At 38.5% G+C, this 27,640-nt stretch overlaps 1 protein-coding gene across 1 annotated transcript in view; it reads right to left on the reverse strand.

The window, feature by feature from the left end:
• Positions 1-4,643: 4,643 nt before the first annotated feature.
• Positions 4,644-27,640, reverse strand: part of CMC1 (C-X9-C motif containing 1) — a 42,336-nt gene continuing 19,339 nt past the window's right edge. Inside the window, exons 3-4 of the mRNA XM_084222826.1 lie at positions 6,137-6,227; positions 4,644-4,905 (exon numbers count right to left, since the gene is read on the reverse strand). Coding sequence (XP_084078952.1) covers positions 4,791-4,905; positions 6,137-6,227 — 206 coding nt within the window. The 3' untranslated portion in view covers positions 4,644-4,790. The remainder of the gene's footprint in view (positions 4,906-6,136; positions 6,228-27,640) is intronic.

The raw sequence follows: 27,640 nt of genomic DNA on the forward strand, positions 1-27,640 counted from the left end.
TTTGTTTCACTAACAAATCTCCTTTCCGTATTTGGCACAAAATTTTTTGCTGAAGTTTTAATTCCTTTATTATGTATAAATGTTATTCCAAATACAGACAATTAGATTTGAGGTTCATTGCTTTGACTCAAGGAAAAAAAATCAGCCATCTGCTGTAGTCTGCTTCAGCATCTTCTGGGAGAAGTATCCTCCTGGATGTCAAAACCTGAAGGATTTAGTTACCTTTGACTACTTGTGTGAAAAGGTTCCCAGTCAGCCTGTTCTATCCTGTATGAAATTAAAATTAGGATTTTCTGTGCAGAGCCTGAGAATTTCCAGGTTTTGCATTTGACCCTTGGTTCTATATTCTGTGTTCCTTCCCAGGGTGGAGAAGGAAGCAGCAATGTTTGATGAGAGGGACTTCAGGAGTGCTGCTGCTAACTAGGGAGAAGAGGGACCGATGGCAGAGAGTTTGCTGCAGGCAGCATTTCCAATCCAATCACTCACTGCCATGTCCAAGCTGTAACATTTGAAGAGGAAGTCCCCAGACTTGGAGTCACTTGGGAGCTCGCTGGCTTGTGAAGCATCTGTTGGGTCTGAAGCTTACAATCAGATTTTGACTGAAAAATGGAAAAGTCATTTAAATCCACGCCACTAGTGGCTTACAGTGCTTTTTCCATTTTCAGAGGTGAAATCTTTTAATCAGTGACAGCAAATTACATGGACAAGTAGCTGTAATAACGGGGTTCTGGTGTTAGTGTGCATGTGTTACATAAAACTGTAAAATTGCATATAGTAAGGACCAAAGCTCTCAAATAAGTATGTTAAATGACCCCAAGAAAATTTTAACTTGAATGCAAACTTTGAACATTTTAAAGTCTCCACCAATTTGGCAATTTTTAATTTAAGAAAGCACTAACTCCGTTTAACAGAAATGAAAGCCAGCTTTTGGGGCAGGAGGAAGTTGTTGCTTTGCACATTTAAATGACCACATGGCAAACTGATGATTATGTATTTGGGTGTTTGGTGAGTTGGATGAACCTTCTTAATAACTTACATGTAAACTTGCACTGTTTGGTTAATTTTAAGTATTTTTAAAATCTGATAGTTTTAAGTTTCCCTGCCAGTTTAGTAGTGTACAGCAGATCGGTTTTCCTCATATGTGAACTAGCCATGTTGAAGAAAGCAAACTCCCAAATTAGCTGTGATGCATTGTCCAATTTTTACAGCTGGAAAAAGACAAGAGCAGCACAAGACATATGGCAGAGTTACAGTAAAACAACACCCATTCCAAATGATGAAACACAGGCCCATGTAAGTATCACATGAACTATACTTGTGGGATAAAGCAGATTGAATTTTCTTCCAAAACCAACTTGCAGGAGACTTTGCCACTCCTGTGCTGAGACGACTGCAGCTTTAATTATGCTGTGGGCTGGTAGAGTGAAGAGCTCTGGCACCTGACTGACACCTCTATTGTCGTCTGATCTTCAGACAGGCCCTGTGAAGGACAGTGGTTGCAGAGGTGTAAGGTATTTCCCTGATTCTCTGTGGTTTGAGTGTAAAAAAGGGCATGTGGGGGTTTGATTTTTTTTTGATGTTTTATTATTTTTGAGGGTTTTTTTCAGGCTTTTGACCCTTTCTTTAGGGACGGTGGTATTACTACTTGCAATTGTATGAACATAGGGCAGTCAATGAAAGCATTTTATTTTTCTATGACCAGCAGTAAAGGTAAACACTAATTTTAACTGAATTGCAGTTGGACCAGTAAAAAAACCCACCCTGTGTGGTAACTGTCCAGCAAAATTAATTAATTTAAGATGGAAGAGAGCAAGTCAAACATTAAGATACAGTAATTAAAGTGGTAAGATGATCATGTTTGAGTACAGCTGTTTGATCTAGGGAGAAACGTGCAAGAAACACCCAGGTGCTTACTGTTACTGAACCAGTTTTTAACGAGGTGGAACACTTACACTGCAAGTGTAGTTGACCATTTTTTGATCAGCAGAGTAAACAGGACGGAGGAATTACTTGCAGGAATTACCTGAGGAGGAGTATGGCTGTGCTAAATGCGGAGCAGAATAGGTTTCAGAATGGTTAATTTCTGGGTGCTGTCTCAGACTGCAGTGGCTGTTCCACTGCCCTTCGAAAACCCTGTGCACTACAGACTGCCCCTCATATTCCCTCTGAGTTTGGGTTTTACCCTCTGAAGGCAAACTTTTAAAGAAGTATGTGACACCTTCTCCCTCTTTCCTCTCATACCTTCCATTTGTAGGGGGCTCCCCTCAGGAGTTTGAAGAGACCTTTAATAGAGCCTCCACTAAAAAATGGGGAGGTCTTGGGTGCCTGCCAAGCGCTCTGAAGAGGACAGAGGGCCCCTGTGCTTTGTTTTCTTACACTGATTAGAATCCAGGGCTGCCTCCAGTTAACCTGAGTAGGAAGGAATGTTTATGGCTGAGACAAAACCAAAACCGAAAGTAATTCAGTGGTATGTGTTTGTCATCTCAGGGTACTCATTCTTTCATTTAAACTTTAAATAAAAGATGGAAATGCAATTCAAGTACAGGAGATGCAGAAGATACTAAGAAAATTAAAGGTGTGAAACCAAGAACTCAAAGCTAGGGCACATCACATTAAGTAAAGCCAGAGCTGTATTATAGAGGCAGCTGATGCATGATCCAAGGGCCATTCCCTGCTCTGAGTGCATACCAGAGTTAAGAGAGGAGCTCCAATAATCCAGATGTAAGAAAAGAGAAATAAATGGCCAACAGCACCATTCAGTATGTGGAATTTCAGGTGTGACATCAGTGCTGCTGTGAGCTGTGGCTGCTATTCACATACAGCCAGTATCGAAGGGTGGAGAGCTATACCTGCAGGTTCACCTGAGCTTTGTTCCATTTCACACATCCATTCCTCCCCTGTCGTCCTGGTCACCGCACTGGGGCTCCCTTTCAAGTGCTGCACACAGTTTCTGCTGAGCCAGAAAAAGAGACCTCTATGGCTGGTGCTGTTGTCTGACTCAGACCCAAGCCACAGCTGAGTATGGCCCAGGTGAGCCCTCAGTGCAGGCACACACCACTGGCAGCAGCCAGCACTGCCAGCACTGCCCCTAAGAGAATGCTCACTCCCACCCCAATTCTCTGGGGAAGGGCTTTTGCCAACACTTTCAAACACTCAGGCTGGCTTTCCAGAGCTTGAAAATATAGCAGATTTTCATAGTGGGACAGAAGAACAGTAATTTTCATTAAAGACACATGTCATCATCTATTTTAAATTTCCTCCTTTTTAAAATACATACAGTGAAACAACTAATTAGGAATATTCTGGTTTTCCAAAATGCTTGAGATAAGAAGCTGAGAACATGTGCAGGACACTGTTCCACACAAGCTGTTTCAAGGTGGTTACTTTTAGAGCTGAGCGCCACTTAAGTTTACCTAAAAAGGCAGAACACTACACATCTGCCTTGTCACTCACAAGTCCTTTCAGTTTGTCACTCACAAGTCCAGTCCTCCACCCAATCTACTGAAGCAACATTATTAATGATTATTCCAGTAACAGGCACAGAACAAAGGGCAATGATTAACCTGCAGCATTAAGTCCTTCATATACATGTGTCAGAGTTTCCTCCTTGAATAGAGAAATGCTGTTTGTGGTGAAGCAGTATTAAAATAAACAAGTACAATGCTGCTTCTTCTAATGGAACACCATCAAATGCTTCTCCTTACTCAGAAAATTACTTTTTTTTCTTCTTTAATCAGGGCATTAAAGTAGCCAAGTTTAAGTACAGCCTTTTGTTGCTTTTAAATGAATGTTTGGACAATACTCCAAAATAGTGATACTAATAGAAAGTTTTAGAAACTAAGTGAAGCTGTTAGTGAAGCTGTTTAAGCAAGTACAATTAATTTTTAAATAATTTAATTAATTAACTACAATTAAGCAGCTTCAAGTATCAGTACACAAAAGATCGTTTGTGTTCTCCTTTCAAATGAGGGACCTACTTAGTTCCTGCAAGGTGATCTGCATCTTCTATGCCTGGTTTAGTTGTTTACTCACCTCTACCTGGGATAATTTTGCAAGTGCAGTCACTCAGTTGCTCCTGAAGCATAGAAGCTTATTCCCTGTTCTCAAAGAAGGTCTGGATGAGATTACTTTCTCACCTAGAGTTGAAATGGTCGGTCTGGACCACGCACAAGCACAAGGCATCCATCCATCCCTTCTGACAGTGTAAGCTTGAAAGTGAGTCACAGTGTAGACTTATGAGTTACAGTGCAGGCACAAGTACTGCCAGGCTCTCATCTGACAACATTTTGATGAAAAGGGTAATTCACATTGGTCTGAGTAGCTCTTCTACATTTGCCACCATTCTCTTCTAGTAAAAGCATCTCCATAGAGTCAGCTTCAGGTGACGACTAACAGTGTATAACCAATCTGTGATCAGTTAATACAACTTAAATTATTCACCCTTATGTTTTTATGTAGCCTGGCTCATACAGCTAGATACAGGCTTTAAATTCCAAGAAGACATGCTGGAATTGTAAACTCAAAATTGTACACTGGTAACAAAATCTCAGGTCCAGACAAAGGAACACACCTTTGCAACCTTTCTCGCAAACTGTGACAGCATGCTCTAGATCTCTAATTATGAAAAGTTTTAAAACTGACTCTTAATTTCAGACATTATTTTATTCTCCATTCATCTCATTTTGTGTATTTTAGTTAAACTCCACACAGAGTGGTACAGACAATTTAAGTCTGTTTAAATCAAGTGAAATCCAAATTCCATATTAAAAAAAGTTCATTTTAAGTTTTAATCACACATTTGGGGTAAACTTCTGTCTTTTTTTCTTAATTCCAGTTGCTCTGTATTCTTCTCTTTGCTTCAAATATTCTGCTTTGCATTCTTCATAGAATGATGGATCAGAATAGCTACAAGACAGAAAAACACATATTGTTTTTCATCTTGGAATATTGAACAGATACTGCACAAGTACCACTCATAACTGATCTTCCTTCCACACTCAAAGAAAACTTGTCTGCCTTTAACAGTAAAATAACTTTTCTTTTCAAGCCTCTGTAGTGAAGCCACCAAGAAGAAAGGCAGAAAAAGGGAAACACATTTGGTATTTAAGTTCAGCTGAAGAATTCACCTGCAGTTATCCTCCTCAGCATGGGAAGCTGCTGGAGATTACTTATTTTTTTAAGGCATCCAAGTAACTACTGGGAATAGGTTCAAGTGTAATGATCAAAGTTCTTGATCATTACATTAAATTCCTTTCTCTCATAATTTTTTGAAGTATAACTATTCAACACTATAAAACTTTTTTTGTCAGAAGCATTTTGTTTAATTTTATTTTTTTCAAAAGGTGAAGGAACAGATAAATAAAACTGAGTAACTCCAGCATGTTCTGACTAAATTCTTGCCGGGCTGCAGATGTTTTTTTCATCAGTTCCTAAATACTTGAGAATAACTATCACTAATTCAAAGGCATTTATTTTTCATCTCAGTTTAAGAGATGAAAAATAAATGGTTGGTTTAAGAGAACAGGACACACCAAAAATCAAACCAACCTCCTTTTTCCCTCAGTCAAACTCAAAACCTTCGCAGCCCTCACCCTGGGAAATTCAAGAATCTAACACTTCAGCCTAATGGCACTGGGGGTAAATTAGGACTTCCAAAAAAGATGTTTCAATCCACCATGGCATTGAGCTGACCTCTCATATATAACAATTTCCCATTGCTCCTGCTACTGCTGTTCACAACAGCAAGACATTTCAAGACAGACTAAATCTTAAAAAACAGAAGCAAAGCAAAAACCAAAATTTCCTGTCCTAATAACAGACTACAAAGAAGCTTCACTGTTTGCCCCCATACCCACAGCTGTGATGTACCAGAGCAAATAAAAGGCTGCAGGTCCTCTGGGCTGAAATTGTCCCCAGGTGAATCAAGAAAAGAGTCTCTGTAGCCACAGATTCATATGGTAAATAAAATCTTGTCAGTTAGGGCCCTAACCAGCACGGTTTTAATAAAGCAAAGATACCATTTTCAGAAAATACATCCAAGTCCCTAAGCCTGCACAGCCCTTTTCAGAATAGTTAACATTTCTAGATTAGTACAGGCCATGCATAAAAGCCCAGCAAAAACTCATGAGGGACTTACTAGCCAACCAGACAGTCCTTCAGTGCTGCATTCTCCTGCCGACACTTCACCACCATCAGAACGCCAGTTTCTTGACAGCATTTAGTAAATGCTGGAGGAAAAAAAAACAACACAAACTAAATTGAAGTTAGAAAACTGACAATAGGGGAAAAAACCCTATGTGTAGGAAGTAGCAGACCTGATCTGATTTATTATTAATATAACCATAGTTGGCCCAGATTCTCATACTGTTTGCAAGGTCTTTGTCACTTGTTTAGCACCAACACTTTAACTGGGATTCTCCCCTCATCATGTAGCACATTCACACACATACTGCTGTTGCTAATACCATTTCTGAAGTTATTCTTGTAGCAAATCCATGATTCTTGTGCCTGCTTTTCACATGCTCTACTCAAGGCTACCACCTACATCTCTGGCATTTAAGAACAATGAAGTTGCTCAATTAAGTGAAAGTACCTTGTCTGTTTTAAGGACCTTAAGACTTAAAAACAAGTCAGTGAGATACTAAAACAGAACAGCAAAGTTATGGCTGAGGACATGGGATTTATCTGGGAGTAACTAAAATTATGCCTGGTCATTACCAGCACTCTGTACAGGTGTTTCACTGAATAATAACCCTAGATAAGAATTGGCTATTATTTCTATCAGGAGATTTCAAACTGTTCTAAGAGGTAATCAGCTACATTTAGCAGATGGAAAAGAGAGAGAAAGAGAGAAAAAAAGGAAGCCATGTGTCCACGATCAACCAGGAGCCAGATCAAGAACAAAGTTCACCCCTAGCACATCCCCTTCTGGAATTCCATCCATTTCTCCTCTTCTAAGGTCTTCCTGGTAGCGATTTAATATCCAGCAAATTTAGGGCATACAAAAATTATTTTCTTGCACATACTTAGCAAAATTTACAGCTGATCTAGTAATATCAACACATAATGGTACTACATCACACAACACCTAAATCATGTTACCTATGTTCAGTGTATAGGTACATCAAGACTTAAATAAACAACAACAAAGAGATTTGTGCCTATACAGGCAGCACTCCTGTCCTTTGCTCATAGCAGATGTCCACTGAAATGGGCATTAAGCAATTGTGGACCTCAGTGGAACAAAACCCACCTTTTAGGATCCTGGACACTACTGGCAAGATTTTGGAAAAGTGATCCAACAGCTGCAAGCAATCCCTAGGTGAGATTAATCTGGTTGTCCACAGCTATTATTAATTAGGCTTTCACTAAATAATTTACAAGACAAGGTAGTGTTTGCTTAAAGTGGTGATGACAGATCTCAGTGTCCTTATACTGTGAACTGTAAAAAGAACTGACTTCTTACCTACTTCAAACATATTATTTATTGATGAACACTTAAAAACCTTCTCCAACACAGCACCCAGTGTTACACACTGGCAACTCCACCACACCCTACATGAAAACCAGATGAAAGTGCGCAGAAAATGGGTTTAAGCTAACCAGTTAATTACCAGCTGGGAAGACACTGTAACCTGTGCTCAAAGGTATCTATTAACAACCACACAGTTTATAAGATCTATGTGTTTTAGACTTAAAGTCACCCAAATGCACAAGCACAGCTTTGAGGAAACAGGATAGCTGTTTCCTGGACAGCTCAAGTTTACTAAGCAGTTTAAGCTCAGAACAAGACAAATGTGTTATTAGGTTACCAGAATATTTCTTAGGTTTTCAAGGGTGAATCTGACATTTCTTCCTGGACTATTTATATTGACTATTCCTACATCAGCATCTCAGAAAAATCATACCTATTAGTACATTTCCAAAAATGACCTTTGTTTTTGTGTGGGAAAAACATCCAAAGCTTTTGAAAGCTTTTGGTCTGTCTAATTTGATTTATACTCTCTACAGGCACTTCTTTAAGTGCTGTGCTGAGGTTTTGGGTTGGGTTTTTCTTTTTTTTTTTTTTTGTAGTAGTAATCATTTCTTCTGGAAGCTGTGAAGTAAAAAACCACTGAAGACAACAGGAGGTCTCTCTCACTTGTTAACTCACCAGTCTTGATTGGTTAAAGGCGTGATGTCCCAGTGAACAAAAAAAGCCTGAACTGCAATTGCCAGCATTCCCTGGCTTCAGAAGGCCCTGCCTGTGGTACATGGGCAGGCACTGTTGCAAAGTGATAAAACTGCTTCCAGCTGTTTAGCTTTAACATTACTGATGCTTAACAACAGAGAGGAGGAAAGAAGGTTAAAGCATATCAGGCATCCTTATATGAGCACACAAAACTTGATTATCCATCTCTTCTGTTTGGCAGTCATGTAAGGAATGCAAGACAGGTTTAGTTATAAACATTTACCAGAAACCTTCCAGGAGTCTGGAGAATGTTTTTTTTATTTTTAATTGTGCTTTGTCTTGCTCACAGAGGGGCAAGTACCAACCTCTTCACTCTCCTAACCAGTGACAGGACTCAAGGAAATGGCATGAAGCTGGGTCAGGGCTAGTTTAGGTTTGCTACCAGGAAAAGATATCTACCCAGAGGGTGGCTGGGCACTGGAACAGGCTCTCCAGGGAAATGGTCATAGCACCAAACCTGCCTGAGTTCAGGAAGCATTTCAACAATGGTCTCAGGCACTTGGTGTGATGGGGGTATTTTGCGTAGGGCCAAGAGTTGGACTTGATGATCCTGATGGGTCCCTTCCAACTCAGCTTATTCCATGATCCTGTGACTCTTCCAGGAAATGAAATGTGTCAATGCTGAGCAGCACAAACAGTGTTTAAACTACTCATTTGGAGAATAATGTCAGAAACAGTGCTCAACAGTTGCAGATATCTCAAACCAAGAATTTATCTCCATGTCTGACAAGCCTTAGTCATTCCTCACTCAGGCAATATCTGCATTGTTAACCAAACTTTCAGGATGCATAGTAAGATAGCCCAAAAGGAGCAGATACACAGCATCCAGTTACAAACCGATTGTAATTTACCACTTTAGCAGCTATGGGGGGTAATCAGAACACTAAAAGAATCCAAACAAACCTTCTTCCTGATCCACTGCACATTATAGAAAGAACAGAATTGATCTTTTCATAATCTTGTGTATGGTACTATCTTTATGACTTCAGGAAATGGCTTTCCATGATTTCAGAAGTTCATGGGCTGATACGTTTTCTTTCTTCCTGCAAGCGGCAAGCTACCAAAACAAAACTTCAAGCAGCAGCAAAACAAGAGGTAAATTTGGGCAAGTCCGTAAATTCATTGCAAACGGTAACACAAAGGAAAGTCATTCTTCAAACAATAAAAGTTATTCCCAATATTTCCAAATACAAGCCAAATAAACTGAGGAACAGAGCTCAACACCACAGAAGTGAAAATGTCTTGTAAGAAAGGGGAAAAAGGCTTTCCCTCCATCAAATCACCCCTTTGCCAAGGCTTTTCTAGGACAGCTACATATGTCCATCACTGAATGCTCTGTGCACAGACAAGGACAGATCCACTACTGCGTCAGCAAGCTGCAGGTGCCTACCAGTTACCACGGAAACTGGCTACAGACCCCCCTTTCACCTGCAGCAGTCATGGTTCATGACATCATGTCTGACATAGGTTACCCACAGGCTCCTCTCCATGCCACGGGCCCTGTCTAAGGGGATGCACATGAAGCGAAGATGTCTTCTGGAGGCTACAGCACAGAGAGACTTCACTGAACAGCTCAACACTGATTTGAGGCTGGATTTCTGCTTTTTCTTTTAGGAAGAAAGCTCTGCATTTCTGTTGCAAGGCAAATCCAAAATAAGTTTTGGTCGCAGTTCAGAGAATTTTAAGTTTCATTACCTTCTGGCCATTACAGCCACATAGATTTTAACTGCTAAAGCAAGCCTGCAATTTAGTACCTTTCTTAAATCAACCAAGGATGTAAGGCCAAAATGCATCTTTGCCAAGACAGAGGTCTGCTGAACAAAACTGAACAAAAGCTGAAGAGCCATGTCTGAATACAGAGCAATTCAGTTTTGCCAGTTCTCACCTGCTCACTATGGCATGCTGGCATGTGCAAGGGATCTGCCTATGATGGGAAGACACATTTTCAGGGAGAGACAGGAGGGCTTTTTGGCTGAGGCCAGAGATGAGTGAGTCCTTCCAAGGACTGACTCTTCAGCAGGGAGCATCTCCAGCCCTGAGCAGCTCAGAGAAGCTGCTGAGTTTGGCCCCTGGCCCCTCCAGAGCTTGTGGAACTGCCCAGGATCCGAGAGCCGGATTTCACTGGGTCTTCCTAGCCCAACTTACCCACCTGTCGAGAAAGCACGACACAAAGAACTAGGAGAAATTAGATCCTGACATATGTAAAGTCACAGAACAGCAAAAAAGTAGCTTTCTAAACCCTTCTTTATTTATCTATAAAGCAAGACAGACACGCATTTTTTAAAATAAAAATCCCATTCCAAGTCTTTCTGTAATTCCCTTCAGATATAGAATTATACAAATTATGTTGGAGGCATGAAAAATTAGTTTTGAGTGCCTGACTTGGTATATTTGATGGCTGATTAAAAACTTCTTTAAGTTACAGAGCACTCTTTTTATTAAGGTTTCTCTGATAATTAGCTAGGTTGGTGCAGTAAAGAACACTTTGTTTACAAAGATCTTTACAGTCCACACTAATCTTTGCTGAAAAAAACAGTATCTAAGAAGAATTCTTTTCTTTACTATTTCTAATTGCTTTTTCCCCAACTCTGTTTTATGACTTTACAACAAGATAATATGAGAAGCAGATGGAAACTGAAGTGAAAGTGGCAAACAGTTCACTTAACACAGAGTAAAGATTGGACAAATTATTTCCCTGTCTATTCAAGCAGTCAGTCAGGCATATGCAATACACACTAAAGTATTTGAAAAGATCAGATACATTACCAGAAAGCTACAACAAAGTTGGTGGGGGTCCACCAACAGATGTCCTGGGACATACAAGTCCTAATTTAAAAAAAGGAGATAAAAAGTCAGGGTCCTGTCCATTTTAACTTTAGGACATATTGATAAGTTCAAGAAATATTTGCTCTCTATGACAAAAATATAAAACTTGTAGGATTTTGATTCAAAGGCACAAACCAACATCTGGCTTAAGACCCAGGCACAACTCTGCAGAATAAAGACAATGGTTTTCTTCCACACCATTAAACCAGACAAGGTTAAATTTTAACACTGTTAATCTCAGTGTCTGCAGGACTACAAACAGTGGACAACAAAAACAAGACAACATATTTATGATGCAAGTGTCCTTTATGTATCCTACAATACCATCCCGCACCCAAACAGAATTAAGCTGGTTTCTTCACAGTGCTGCATTCAAAATGAAATGGTGGAATAGGTGTGTTGGACTGCTGAAGTTTCAGTTATGTGTATGTAAAGGAAAGACTTCATGAAAATAAACCATGTTATGTCCGGCCACAAGCTTAAAAACAAACTGAAAGTTTTGGGGGTTTTTTTTGCAATTTAATAAAGAGGAACAACCAGCATCAGATTGTATTTGGGATTTTTTCTCTTTACTTACAGTATTTTAAAATATTAAGATAGTTAATTATTTCTTCCTCCAAACATCAAAGTCTTCCCATATGCAAAGTAAAAGAATAAAAAGTGGGACTTATCTCCAGACAAACAGCTGTATGGAAACTGTGTTGATATAACACCAAGGAATCATCCTCATTATTTTCAATGTATGAGCTGTTTGTAGCGTGAAGGCTATTTCTGAAAATTCATTTTTTGCAGATTCAGATTATAAAAATACTTGGCAATTTCATACTGCCTCATATTGTGAAGTGTTGTACATTTCATATAATGTTGGAACTGTAGTTTCATCAATTATAATTCTGCATCTGTTTTGCAGATGTGCTTGTACACAAAATAAATGAAATATTCCCCATTATCAAGATAAATTGATCCTCTCAGGTCTGGTTTTCGTTTATTTAAAGACTTTACAATTTTACTACTTAAGAGAAAGTCCTACAGAGGTGTTATCTCACCATTTATATTTTCTCAACACTTATGATACTGCTATCACACTCTTAAAATAAGAAAAAAAAACAAACCAGCTCGCATCATGATCCAGACCAGACTTATTCTGGGGTAGGTTTTTTCCCTCTACACAAAAAAAAACCCCAAAACAATTGTTTTGTCAAGTGTTTGGGTCATTCCTTGGGCTGTACCACTGAGTGGAGAAAGGATGCCCAAATAGGGATTTGGAGGTGACAGTAGAAGGAGGAGGAAACAGCTCCCTTTAAAATCTAAATAAGGGCAAAATTTTAAAATCTATGTTTGCAAAATGTGTACAAAAAGATTAAATGATCCAAAACATTACCAGCAACATTTTTAAGGGTAGTTATTATGCTTTTAATTTTGTATTAAATTATGATTCATTAGCCTGTTATTTTGAAGATGACTCAGTATGCACAGAACAGATTACTGGTGCATTTAATGAGCCAGAGGAAATAGTAACATGAACATGAAGAGATTGTTTTACATTGTAGAGTACAAGCTATTTGATATTTCCAACACAGTACAAAAGAAAGCTTCTCTGTAGATTGCTCATGGTTCAGTTAACATCACTGAATATCTAATACCTCCAACTCAATTAATTCTCACCTGATTAAGATCAGTCTGATATTCAAACTAAATCATCTCTCCAGTCAAGTAGAAATCAATATTTCTGATTTTACTTTTAAATTACAACAACAAATAAAATACATGCATCGTCAGTATGCTAGGAGTAGCTTTCCTATTCTACCCTTCTATGGCATGCATAACACAGCTGATTAAAGAATTATTCTAATTTGAGCAACAATATATATAAGGCAGATTAATTTGAAGAGAAGGAGATAGCATGAAATAATTAAATGCATCTTATATGGGGCAAAGAGAAAATTGACATAAAATAACCTTGATTTTTTCAAGTGAACCTCTGTTATAAGATCAAATACTTTGTCTCTGCAAATATCCATAACATAAAAATCATATACTTTCCATTTTCCTGCTCATCACCAGCCCCCCATAATCTGCTCCATTTCAGCTTTTTTAGCTGCAGGCATCTGTCCTAGGAGAGATGATCAATACATACTAGCGCACAATACAGGACTGGGGAGCAGAGATTCCCAGGAATTCAGGAATTTTAAGGAAGGGATATTCATCCCCCTGGCCAGTCTTTTCCAGGGCACTCTCAGCATAGAAAAACAGCTTTATCTTAAAGTACAGAGAGCAAACAGAGGATCCCCCAGCAGACCACAGCATCTCTAGCACTCTAGAATAAAATGCAGAAACCTCCCTTGTCCCATGACTGAGGTGAACATACAACAGGAGACAAACATCCGGAAGGCAAACAGCACAACTGTGATCTGCAGAGGAAGAATGTTTCCCCAAAAAATCTAGAAACTGTTTGTCTAAACACAATGACTTGGGATAAAGAAAGCATCTTACCAATATCCTGGAAATAAATCTGAAGACTTGGCTTTAAGGGACATTTAGAGATGAGAAAATAACATACTGGATCAAAGGGCCTATTTGTCCTGTACACCATCTTTCTCAGAAGGCAGCAATAGCTACTTTAAAAAATGTGTCAGAAAGGCTACATTACAGAAAAACATCTTCTCAAATGAAGTTTCTTCCTAATCCTTATCAACTGTAAGCTTGGTTTATACCTTGAAGCCTGAAGTTCTCACATGCCCTTCAAAACCCTTAGGATGCCTTACATGGGGGGTCTAAATGGACAAGCATCCAAAACAAGGGGATGAAAGAGGGGAAAAACTTCCTGAAATCAGAAAGGTATATGCTAGCCTGGATTCCTTCACAATCTCTCTGCCTTGGCCCACTCAAGTCCAGCTAAACTCCCAACTACTGCAATTGTAGTTATTTGTTTCATACCATACGTGCTTTTTCATTAGCAGGTTTTCAAAATCCTGCTGCAAAAATTAATTGGCCTCAAAGTATCTCTCAGCTGGATAGAGAAACAGGCCAGAGCAGTAGGGAGCAAAGGCACTCTACCCAGATCAAAAATGTTTGAGAGTTGGCTGGGTTTTTTTCAGGACATCCTGAAATGGACTCACCCTGCAAATGCCACCTACCTACTTAGGAACAAGAGTTTCCAAAGTTTTCATGTCCTACATACATTGATATTGCAAGGATCTAGGTTTGGTCAACTGCTTACAATGGGCTTTTAAAATTAATATAGGAAATCAATGGCCTATTTAAACATTCAGTTTCAAAAATTATTAAAATCCATATATAGGGGTTTTTTTAAAACCACAATACCACAGCAGTTCTGAAAACTGATGTAAGGCACATAGGGATCCTCCAACATCAGTTAATTCAAAACAGAAGTCATTGCTCAGCTGCTGATCTTTTTCTTACAGAAATATTAGCAGGTTTTCTCTTGTTTTCAAAGCCAACAATCATTAAAGACAGAATTTGTGGGGGAAAAAAAAGAGGATCTTAAGAAACTACCATCAAGGAATGACAAGCACATTCACGGAAGCCATGAACCATGAAGATACAGTCCCATGTGTCCTGCAGCTCAAACTTTGCTACCACTCAGATGAGAATTGTGGATGTTTCTAAAAGGCATAACCAGAAACCTCAAGCAACAGCTAAGAAGTCCTTCTTTCTATCCCAAATAACCCACACTTATCCACAGTGGATCGTTGGACCTTTTCTTTCCAATTTTATAATAAGCACCAAGAAACAGAGAATGGAACTGAAAAGCAAAGTTTAAGAAAGAGAATAGTTGTTTTGTTTAAGAAAAACACATAAAACAAGCTGAGGAACACAGCCAAACACAGCAATTCAAGCCAACCCAATCAGTTCAACTAACAAAACCCAGACAAATACTTAAAAGTATTAACAAAAATATGCCAGATTAAAGTAATTAAGCATAAAAGAAAAAAAAAAAAAAAAGTTCTGAAAATAACATATACATGCAATCTCAGGATACTTTAAGGAGCATTTAGTTCTGCCATTAGGACAAGGGCAGGTCAGCTCTGCTCATTCTATGTCCTGCACATATGAGATCTGATCAAAATGTCTTCTTGGGGACAAGAGTTGGAAAGACTAAAGTTGGTTTTCAGTTTCATAAGAATACTGAATGCACACATGAAACTTGACTAGGAAAAGTGTTTCTCTAAGAGTCACAGAGTCAGAAAAGAACATATACCTTAAAATGTCAGGCAGTGCTTTCCTGACTATTGATAAATGAAATACTGTGAAAGACAGAATTCATTAGCAATATATGTTTAGTCACTAGAATTTCAACAGAACTTGGACAGTAACAGCAAAAGGATCTTTGGCAGAGATGATAAAGAGAAATGTCCGCCTGTTAGTTTTGGTGCCATAGACCTGATCTGATCCTGACCTGATCTGATCTTCCTTCCTGGATGTACAGTTGTCAGCATTTTCTGAAGCGTGAGTATACACACCTACCTACATGTGTGTGCACACATTTTGCCCCAAATGCATAGGAATCTAGTACACTGTCATATTTTTAAGTAAATTCCAGCAACCCAGCTCTAGAAGAGCTACAAGACAAGTCCTCCTGCTTCTGACTAAGCATGACAGGCAGAGCACAGCAGTACACAAGAGGGTTATGTCCTCAGAAGACACAGGAGAAATAGCAAGGGCATAACTATCATGTATAAGGCTTTACAGTGACTACTTTGTCAGTCAAGGCAGATTTAAGTGCTCAAAGATGACAATCTGCTGGGCTATGCAGGCAGATTTTTCCAGAGAAGCAGACCTCCTTTTCTTTCTAGTGAAATTACAAAAATCTACCCTTTTAAGCAAAGTAAGCACATTGCTGCAAAGCATTGTATTTGTGTAAATCATGATTTGTCCACTAAAGAAACCCGCTTGAGGAATGTTCTTGTCCAGTACAAGCATCACCTTCTCTAAAAGGCTTCAGGTAAAGCAAATCCAGCAAGCACAGCCACCTGGTTAAACTGCACTGGTTTTAAACAACTGCTTCCTTTAAGACTGCCTTGATCTAATTTTCCTCCCAGCCTGCAGTAAGTATCCCTGACATCAAGCGTTACCATACCAGGCGCTGGAAGAGGCAGAACTGGAACAAATGCAAGTTCCCCCATGGCTACTGTCTGTCACTGCCTGCTTTTATATAAACAAGTGCATCCAACTTGAGCTGAGCAGAGCAGCCTCGCCTCTGCCTATCCTCCCGCCCCCTTCGGGAGCTGCCGAGCCACTCAGGGACAGCTGAGAAGTCCGGATAACAGATGATTTAAAGAAACAACACCCCTCCCTCTGTCCCACAGCGACTGACTCTTCAGCTGAACTCTAAAGGCAAATATATCTATTTCTCAAAAACAGAGCTTCACGCAGTGGAAGAAGTAACAGTAATGTCCTTCTACCACATGGTGGGGGTAGAGCAGGGCATTTATATAACTCCTGAGGAGGCATTTGCCCAGCTATTCCACCATGACACCAGCTCTCAGTTACACTGCGCTGTGTCAGGGACTCTTCCTTTCCCCCTGCCCCAGTTCAATTTAATGGACTTCCAAAACTACCTATTTAACTCAGAGCTCCAATACTGAAGGTTGGTGGTAGCAGCAATAGTAGTTCTCACTCCTCTGAATGAAACAAAATATCCTCTAAAAAAAAGTGAAACTGGTTCCAGGGTTCCAGCTGGGGGGTGAGATGGGGCACACAGAACAGGGTCAAAATCTTGGGTCTTTTGAGAATATAGAATGCTCCCAATATATAGAATATAAAATATTTATACAGTTATTAAAAGAGGAAGTTACTTTCCCTCATAGGTCATAATTCATCCCCAACCACTGTCCCAACATCTCCAAAACAGTTATCATCATGTACTTGCCCTACTTTCCAGTAAATCTTTTTTTTTTTCCCAAAGTGACTAGTCATAGGCTGGTGTGGAGGCAAGAATTCTTCACCATGGAGAATTCCTGCTGATTGAGGTACTACTCAGTGCTAGTAAGGATGACAAAACCAAAGTGCAAATTTTCCAGGAAAAAAAAAATTCTGCTGTGTCCATATTCTAAAGTGAACAGTAACTCGACCCCTGCAATTATGGCCACCATGTGATAAAGTACATAAACTTACTTTTTCAAATAAAATTGCCTCATTGACTATGGAGGCATTCAGAATTTCAGACTACCCTCCTCATTTAATGTTTTTGAAGAAATTACTTTAAACCATGAGGCAGGAAATCACACTCTCAAAACTTAGCAATATCTGGAAATCTGGTAGTAACTGTGTAACATTTATCTTTCATCTTCTGTAAAATGTTTTAAATAACCTGCAATAACCAGGTACATTTCTTCAGAACAAAAGCTGTAATTTTGAAGACAATAAAATAAAATACTGGTAGAGAGGGAATTTACAAACAAGTCTTTGATAAATCTACAAAGCAAAACGAAATGCACCAGAAACTAGGTATGAAAACCTAAAAGAGAGAAACTGTTTTGCAGTGTAAAGCTCAACAGGCAAATGGCATAAAAATCTGTGCGAGAACATTGACTTTACTAGCACAAATCCAGGTGTAGTTTGGTACCCTGAAGCCTCGGGGACACAGCTCTGCCTTCTGAAAGCTGATTACAACTGTGCTCCTCAAGCTGTATGCAGAGGGATTCGAATTTGGCAGGAGGGAGTTTTTTAAAGGCATCTACTCTGCCTGCTCCAATTATCTTGTTTCTGATGCAAAAATGTCTCAGAGCATCAACATACAAATACAGCATAAACAGTGTTACGAAAGAAACAGCAAAAACAATCATGGAGATGTGGTTTCAATTTTTAGAAAAACAACCAAACTCTTATTAATTTATTTAGCAATTGTTAAAATAAGTATGTTAACAGTGCATCTGCTACAAAAATCATTGGCAAAGCAGATACTGAAAGTTAAGACAACAGGATACATATTTGTAGCTCCGGTTTAGAAGCCACTTGTCACTTCTTCCTATGGTATGAGGATACTTCCAATGAAATATCACACACCTATCCAAGCAATCAAGAACTACCGGTTTTGTCAATTGCTTTCTAAAGGAGGAGACTAAGTTTATTCCTAACGCATTCAATCACAGACCAATATCCAGGGCTCAACCTGCTGTAAGACCAGAAGTGACAGAAGACCCCTGTGCATTACTCAGTGGCAGCTGAGGACACAAGAATCCGAAGCAGCATTCAGCAGCTGGGACATGAGCAGAAACTGACTGAGGGTCCTGGAGCTGCCACTACAACCCCCTGTGACTTTTTGTCTTCTGTTTATTTAGGACTGAAAGTAAGGACCTTTCCTGGTTGGGACTTCAGTGCTATGACTGGTTGACTGTGAGTGCATTCTCCACCGATACAATGCGATTAAAAAGAACCTAACGTGGCTAAAAATCTTTCCTCCATTTTCTGGGTTTTGAACTAAATGAGTTTTACTCACTGAATACAGATGTACACATGCCTCTATCACCACAGATTTGTTAGCACGTAAGTTTTTTCCAAAGACTTGTCTCACCTTTATTCTGAAAGAAGAAAAAAACACCCAAAAGCTAACATATGCTGTATTAATGTAAAACCCCTAGAGGGCAACTAAGCTTCAATTTCAACCTGCATAAATATTCAGCTCCTTAACTAGTTTACAGATTATGTAAACTATTTCCTTCAACCTTGTTTTTTTTCCCCTCGTTTAAAAGAAATGAATCCTTTTCATTCTCAAATCACATTATTGCTGCCTATTTAGTGTAAGTTAATCACCACTGCCCAACCAGAGACCAAGTCCTCAACCCAACAAAGCTCAAATGTGCACGAAAGAGAACAATAAAGAAAACACATGCAAAGGCTTCATTTAAACAAAGACAGAAAACAAGCATATGAAAGTCTGAAATCACTTTCTTTGCATTAAAGACCTTTAACAATACGTCTTGTTTATTATTCAGCTTAGTATTAATTTATTGCATGGCATCTGTTTTCTTGTACAGCAGTCTGGTTGCAAGTCTCAAATTTATAAATCGAAGTTTACACTGCTGAGATTATTTGCCTGTTTTCCCCTGCATACCAAGATTTCAGCCTTATATATTTGGTGACAAAAAGAAAAAGTGATGAAATAGGAAACAAGACATCAAATTAGTTATGAAAAATGGCTTCATTTAGCTTTTGGTCTTTAGCTAGAGTCCAGGACTGCTGCCAGTAGTGAAAGTAAAAAAAAAACAAAAGCAGTTGGAGCCACAAAAGTAAAAGGCCTATATTCAATTACAAGTGCTCTTCCCAAATTTTAAATTGGTAACCAGTGTCCAGCTGAGCCTTGTTTGACATGAACCAGCAGGCAGCAACTGCCTTTTCCCTACTCTGATCAGATCTTGTTGGGAGCTGAAAGACACTATCCTGCCAGTCCACACCTGCACAGAACCTGCAGACACATTGATGCTTATGTTAGAGAAGACACTAACAAACCAATGGGATTCCCAAGATATGGAAGCAACCAGAGACAGACAGGAAAAAAACAGCTCAAAGAAATCCTTAGGAAATGCTTGCAAAGTCCAAGGGTTTCTACAAGGCTTTTGCAGGAGATCAAATACCGAAACAAAAACTGATAGCACTGCCATTCCTTGCTTTATGCATACCTATGCAATGTCCCATATGCTTTGATCATGTCAGTTCTCCTTCATCTATGGTCACACATATCTGAACAGAGACTAAGAATGACTACCAGTAGAATACACTCTGCCTCATTTTAGCCACCCAAAATTTCCATGTCCCACCCAAAGCTGACTCCTAAAGTACCCTCCTGTCCTTGTTGCCTTGACAAGGAAGGGGTAAGGGAACTGGGAAGAGATAGAGCGAGAGAGAGAGGACTACAACTGGGATGAGATGTCTTCCATCCTACATGACTTAAACACAAATTAAAGGAGGAGGTTGAGGAGCTGACATTAATCTCCAAGGGTGTTCCACTTATAAGGGTCTCCTCTCTGAACACTGCAGAAGAGGATGAAGTAACTTCTATCCCCCTTGAGCTTTGAAAGACTGCAGAAGGGAGAAGAGGAAGGCTAGACTCTGTTTCTTACTCAGATTCATCCTCTCTGATTGCCTAAAATACAACAAGCTTTAGGTATTCATCCTGACTTTTTTGTCAGAAGTTCAGCCAAGGCTTAGAGGCCTGAGGACGTGACAACTATTAGGACAAAAATGCCCGAGTAAAATGTTATTGTACAATCAGTTCAGGTCTGGACACACAAAACATTGTTAGTACCAGATCTTGTTACAGCACAGCAGAACCCAGACATCGGTGTATAAACCTTACAATCAAACTTAAGATGGTGACTATATTACATTAGAAACAAGGAGATTCTACCTGCTTCACACAAAAGAATTTTTACACACTGTTACAATGTACTGGTTATGCAAAAAGGATCTGGCTGAACCTGAACCACAACCCAAACATTGTTACCTTTAAGTACTTTTAACACATTTCCCAGAGGCGATTATTTCTCATCTTTATTAGAGGGCTGAATTACTTTCAGGCAAGTCAACTCATTGTAGCACAAACATTAGGGCCACATAGATCTGTAACATCAGGTCTGAAACAAAGAGCACTGCACTGAAACCACTGCAGAAAAGAAAATCATGAGACCAGAACTGTTCATCTGGTGGGAGAAGGTAGCCAAAGCAAAAGTATGCAATTCTGTTTAATATTTTCCTTCTGCAGAAGGGCAAATACTATTTTTGGGGGTTGTAATTTACTAAGGATTCTCTGCCCAACAATGAATGTTGCTAAATGGTTTGTGCACGGTCAATAAGCAGTATTTTAATGAATTTGACAGCAGAGTGAAGAGGATAGATTCCCTCAACAGTATTTTGGTTTAAAACTGCTGAAGTTTTATAGTTACTCAACAGAAGGAGCATATAAAAATGAACTTGCACAAGTCTTGCTGAAGAAAAAGCATCTTTTCCACACCATTCTCACTCTCCACAAAAAACTCAAAACTTCCTCAAGCTGTTTGGAATGTATAAAATAAAATATAAAAAATCATCACACATACATATATGAATATGCTTTTTAATTTCCTTAAAGTTGGAAAAGTACAGGGACACCTCTATTACAAGGAAAAAGTTGAAGAATGATTAATACTACTACTCAACTGTCATGAAGCTAATTAGCTAATATAAAATATTTCAAACATAGGACTTTTGAGGTAAGTCATTGAAGACACCAGAGAAGCTGTGAGCTCTTCTAGCACCCCATTAAAGATTAGTTAATTCCTAATTAAATCTTAAGTTATATAACCCCAAACGCTATACCATTCTTTTGTATTGCTCTTTTCCATATCCTATGGAAAGCAAAGACAAATTTCTATTCATTAACTAGATATATGCTGACGCCTATATTTAATGTAAAAAACCCCAAACCACTCAGAAAAGACATGCAAAGAAGCACAAGGAGGAAATCAGGACAGATCAGAAATGACAAAGATTATTTACACCAGAGAAAAATAGAGATCTTTTCACCATTGGTCTTATGAATAATTTTGACCGGGCTGTCCGAGTCATGTAGAAAATTATCACCCCAAAGGCAGGAAAAAAAATAATGAGCAACAAAGTTTGAAGTTACAGTCTGTGGTCACTCTTGTTCACTGGATATAATTTTTTTCAAGCTGAAAGCACAAGTTCTCCATCTGAATTTAAATGTTATTTTTAACATCACAGCATTAAAGATTTTGGGTGTCTGTGTTTAAAATACTTCATGCTCCTGAAAACAACTCTGGAATCTCAGGGTTCAACACCTTCCCTGGGCCATTTTGGGGACTGTGATAGAAATAGTTTTCCAGGATGGTTACTGAGTAAGTATTTTATTTTTCTTTTTCCCTTTTGCCTGTTTAACATAAATCAGATCATCCTCTTTCTTCCATTTGAAGTCCTGCATTTATTCAGATCACTGCCAGGAATCTGTCCAATGTATGAGAACCCAAATTGCTTGATACACAAAGAAAAATTAGTTCAGGCATTAAATCAAAAAAGAACTTAGAAAGCAAAAAGCATTCTTTGAATGGTAACATAGAACTAAGCACTGAACAGGCCACAGTAGCTTGAACATCAACCAGATTACAGGACAAGCACAGGCATACTAGGTAAGGCTCCAAGAGAACATGATGGTTCAAAATGTCTTCCCAAAGTCCTTTGCAGACCTGCAACCCTTTCATGCTTGATAAATGTGCCCTCCAAGGGCATCAGGTTTGATAAGCATTTCACAGAACTGAAGTTCATGCTTTTGAAGCATAGTTAGACCAGTCTAGATTGCATCAAGAAGTCCTACTTTCAACTCTCTATGCCTTTCCACATTATACACTTTCTGTACATTTCCCACATATTAAACCATAGCATTCAGAAGGTTTTTTTTGCAACATTAGCTGTGTCTCCCTAAAATACCTTTTAAAAAGTCTGACAGTCTACAGCCATAGGTGAGATCACATCTCAGGCCACAACTCTGCAGGGCTTTATTTTCACTAACTTCATGAGCATCCCATTACAGGAAAGAGCATGGGACATTTCTGTCACCAGGAAACAAGGCAGGACCTGTATCAAGCCTGGCACGCAAATGTAACAATAATTTTTTGATTTTGTGCTTCAAAAAGGACTATTTAAACAGCCCTGAAATATGTTGTTGATCTGAAAGCTTGAAGGGCATTATTTAGTGTATATTGAAGAGGAGGGAAAAGAAGAGTTAACTAGAATCTCCTTGGGAGATTCCAGATCACGGCCAAAAAGAAAGACAACTAAAAAGTATAGAACATTATGGGTGATAAAAGTAATACAAGGAAATCCAAAACTTGAATATCAGAAGCCCCTAAAAAAGGCAGTAGTGACTTAAAGCAACCTTTCTTTATACTCATTTTAGGAAAAATGTAAGAAGGCAGATCTCTTAATACCATAATTAAAGTCCCAAATTCCCTACAACCATTTCAACTCCTTCCCAATACAATGAATAAATATGCAGAGAAGAATCTGGTCACTCCATCCAAGGGAGATTTTCACACACACGGGTCTTCTACATTTTCTTCTTCAAAATTCCTCATGTAAGTTCCTTTCCTACTCATTATCCCATCAGCATTACTACCTTCCCTCCTTTCCACTATTCCTTCCAAATCCTTTACTGGTATTCCACTCAAATCTAGGATAGAGCAGTTAAACTGCTTTTCTTGTTCCCTTATCATAAATTTTAAGCCTCATCCATACCTCCAAAGCTCTGAGCAGCTCTAGCAGTCCTTGATCATCCGTTTTCCTATCCTCTAACCAGCTCTGCAGCTCTTAATTTCTCATCCAAAAAACCTCTCACCTTCTGCTACATGATTACACTTCCTGTAGAGGTATCCATCCTGATTTGGGGCAGCAAATGTTCCAGGTGCTCTTTTCTGCAGGACTGTTACAAATAAAATTCAAAGGGATGACAACACAGCAGTGTTTTATGACATTTCAATAATGTAGCCTTTACTCCCCTCTTAAGCATCAGACCCTTAAGTAAAACACTCTCCAGAGCACAAATCTCCCTACACTTTTTCTATGCAGCACCACAGAGACAACTACTGGAAAGCATTTACAACAGCAACAAAACTAAATTTGGGGGTGAGAAAGAGGGGGATTATTTTTTATTGTTGTTATTAAAAGGACCTGAAAAACAATGTACAAGAACATAGTTTTATTCAGCAACAGACAACATTGTCTCTAGCATTTAAAAAACGACTTGTACATTGTCAGTGTTGTTACCACAGGACCCATTAACTACTACATCAAAGAATAAGTGCTAGAGGGACAACTCCCTCAGTTTGAGCTAAACAATCTTTAGAACTACTGCTCTACATGTAAGAAGCAGCTTAAAATGTTTCCATCCCAAAACAGGATAAAAATTTGAGACTTCATTGGTTTCAGAAAACAATGAAGAACACTTAGATCAAAAAGCATGAAGAACCCTTAGAACACCACCTCTTGTTGAAAGTGTGTGTAGCTGCCCAACTATGTTTCAACTGTGTGTTCCCTTACTGCCTGATAAGACCTGTGATTCCTGCCTTTTTTTTTTTTTGACTGGTTCTGCTGAGTTGTAACATTCTACACAAAGATTTATAACAGGTATAGGTCTCCAACATACAGGAGATCAAAACTACAACTCTCATAATCCATTGTCTCATTAAATCAAAGCATATTAAGTAAAATCACAACTCCTATTCTGATTTCCATTTAGTATTAATTTCTGTTGAGCTTCATTTCAATTTCTGGACATTTGGATAAGCAATTTTCTTTGGCAAATACACTTATCAATTTCATGTGTTTTAAGAATGGACAGAAGCTTTCCCTTATCACCTTATGCTGAGGTAAATGTATTGCTTTTAGGCTTCCTGAATGCTCACTATTTATTGTATTTCTGAATGCTCACTATTTATTGTATTTCTGAATTCAGAGAAGCAGCATTTTGATCAAACTAAGTTTTATTTTCCACTGCTGAACCTAATGCTACCTATACTACACATTCTGACTTCTACAGTTGAAAATAACCTATTTTCTGTGTGAAACTAAGGGTAATATTAATACTTCAAATACAACATAAATTTTTATACACAGGCAATGAGAATATAGCATGACCTCTTAAAAGTATTAAGATTTATTTACACTAACTGCTTACTGTGTAACTGTTGAATGTAGTATCTAAGAGGGGTTTATGATGCAAAATTTCAGAGCAACAACTTCATACATTGTTAAGGACAGGCAGTTAAAACAACAGCTACTGTGAGTCACATGAACGGCCACTGCTCCGTCCACCCACGCCACAGTAACACCTCACTGTAACACTCTAACAGTGCGCCCAGAGGTTATTGCCACCATCAGAATGGATACAGAAAACCCCTCACAGAATCCCAAGTTTGCCCTTGGTTGCTGGTAGTAAGAATGACTGACACAGAAGAATCAAAATGTGTCAAGTGGAAAAGAAAACTATGAGATCAGCAAACACTGCATATAACACCTGGGAGAAGGCATTAGTCAATGCGGCTGGAACTGCACCCTCACTCTTTTGTTGGGAGAAGAACTCGACCATGTCTCCTCCACTATGGACACTCCCCTCACATGGTTCCCTAAAGACTGATCTAAATACCATGAAATACCCCAAGATCATTAGATTAGATCAACAAGAAAGGCTGCATTTCTTTATCTTTACAGTTTGTACCAATGTCACTTCACCAGGACCCTAAGACACGGAACCAGCTATTCAACCTAACATTGTACTGTGTACTAGTGGAGAACTGGAAATAACTTGAGAACTTAAAAAGCATATACATCAATCCTGACATCATTCCTGAAAAAACAAGTTTGGAGAAATTATGATAGAGAAGAGACTTTTAAACTTCTTTCATCAGTGGGCAAAGAATTTTCAGTTACAGAAGTCACATGAAGACAGAAACAATGTTTCAGCTTCACTGGGGAATTGGTCAGGGTGCAGTAATTTGACTAAAGGGTACGAACAACTAATGATTTGGACACTTAGTTTCAAGTTCAACTCTTCCAACAATCCAAGAAATTATACAAGAGGACAAGTGCAAATAGTTTTTTTCTTTCCTTATACACAATTAAAGCCCTCCCATTCTGCAGATGTTAAAACAATCTGGAAGAATAGTTTTCCTCCTAAAACTGAATTACCAATGGAACACCATAATACAATAATTGTATCTCACTGTAAGAGCTGCAGAAGAAGCAAACCTACTGTTAAACTTTCAGCAGTTAGCTTGGTGAGTGCTCTTGCCATGGATATTACTACCATGTACCACAGTAATACAGAACCACATTGGCATCTTTTTACACGAGCATTTGTTAAGAACATGTAATTAATCTGGGCTATATTAATACATTTATGCTGGACAGGGAAATCAATTTGAAATTCAGGATCTTAGCTGGAAACCAATAAAATCTGTAACTTGAGAAAAGCAAATTGAAAGACTGCAGAAAACACAGGTAACCTCCTGAGGTTCTCATCTATGAGCTCTGAACTACCAATATCACTTTAATATCTATACATAAAAATCTCTACCAGGTAAGAGAATCAAAATCAAAACAGGGCTTGTAAGATATGGCAACCTGGCTGAAATTGATATTCATTAAAGTACTCTTTGCATGAATAGGAGCATTTGGACTCTGTGGTCTTTATCAGAGCCCCAGCTGGTAATGGTTGAAGGTTAATGCCTTACCCCATTCTGTTCAATTTTCTGTCCTAATTAGTCCTCTAAATCTATAGCTGTGAGCACCAAGTGTCTGTGCTCAAAAGAAACTAATTAATGCTAGCAAATTAGATCAAGTCCAAAGATCCAACAGCCAAACTCTTAAATGCTCCTTGTTAATAGGAAGTGTAGCTGTCAATAACTGCTGTTGGTGGCTATAATGAGGCCTCTTTCTTTCACTGAAAGTGATTTCATTTCTCTTTGTCCTTGTAAAAGCTGTTCCTTTCCCTAATAAATAAAAAAAAAAATAAAAAAAAAATAAAAAGCCCCACACAACTAAGTTGCAGTGGTAAAGCTAGCAGCAGTCTGACCCATTTCTTGTCATCAACTGAGTTGAAATGACATGGACAGAGGGAAGAACAAAAATAATCAAACCAGGCAAGTTCCCTCCCAGAACATTTTCTTCAAAGTGCTCAAAACTAGTTAGAACACTGAAATGTCTATCTTCAAGCACGACAATATGCCTTCATATTTCTTTTCTATAAATTAGCTTAGGGTAGTTAATGCTGTTACCATTCACTCAAACAAACAAACACACACAAATATAGAATCTCATTTCTTCAAATTCTAATTTACATATAGTTGTTCTCTCTGCCCAGTTTGCTGGAGCAAAGCTCAATATACCATAATCCCTCTAGAGATTGTATTAATTCACATAGTTAAATGTGATGAGAGTAAACTTTCATTGGAAATAATATAGCACTGAATAATTTTTTCCAAAATAAAAGATATTGTGAGTAAATAAGAGCATCATATAAAAATTCAGCATCTTATTCTCAAGGAATGCAAGTCAGAAAATAAGCTCATAGCAATTTATTATTAGTACCAAATATAACTGCACACTATCAAAACATCTAAAATAATTTAAATAACTGACTACAGCACAGCACATAAAACATAATGTAATATTAATAGTTTCATATAAGGCCATGTGGTCACACAAAATTACTATAATATACTTCAATATTCAGATAATTCATATAGCAACAGAAGACAACAGTTTTCCTCCACTGTCCACCTGCATTTTTTTTTCTGAATTGAAACTATGTTCTCAAATTATACTAACCCTCCTCTCACAAAAACGGAGTTGCAGATAATAGTGCAGCATTATTTTTTATCTTTCTAAGAGAAGGCTATTGTCATAAAAAAAAATCTGTGATTCTTCCACTGTAACCTCTCAGGCTTTCCACCAAACAATGAATAATATGGACATAAGCATATGTAAGCAATTTCTGATCCCAGCAGCTCAATTCAAAAAAAAGGTACCAGCAGCTGTCATGTTAACTCATTGATTTTTATCAGTCACTTGATC

The sequence above is a fragment of the Fringilla coelebs genome (genome assembly GCF_963513975.1).
Source record: "Fringilla coelebs genome assembly, chromosome: 1".
Classification (NCBI taxonomy): domain Eukaryota; kingdom Metazoa; phylum Chordata; class Aves; order Passeriformes; family Fringillidae; genus Fringilla; species Fringilla coelebs.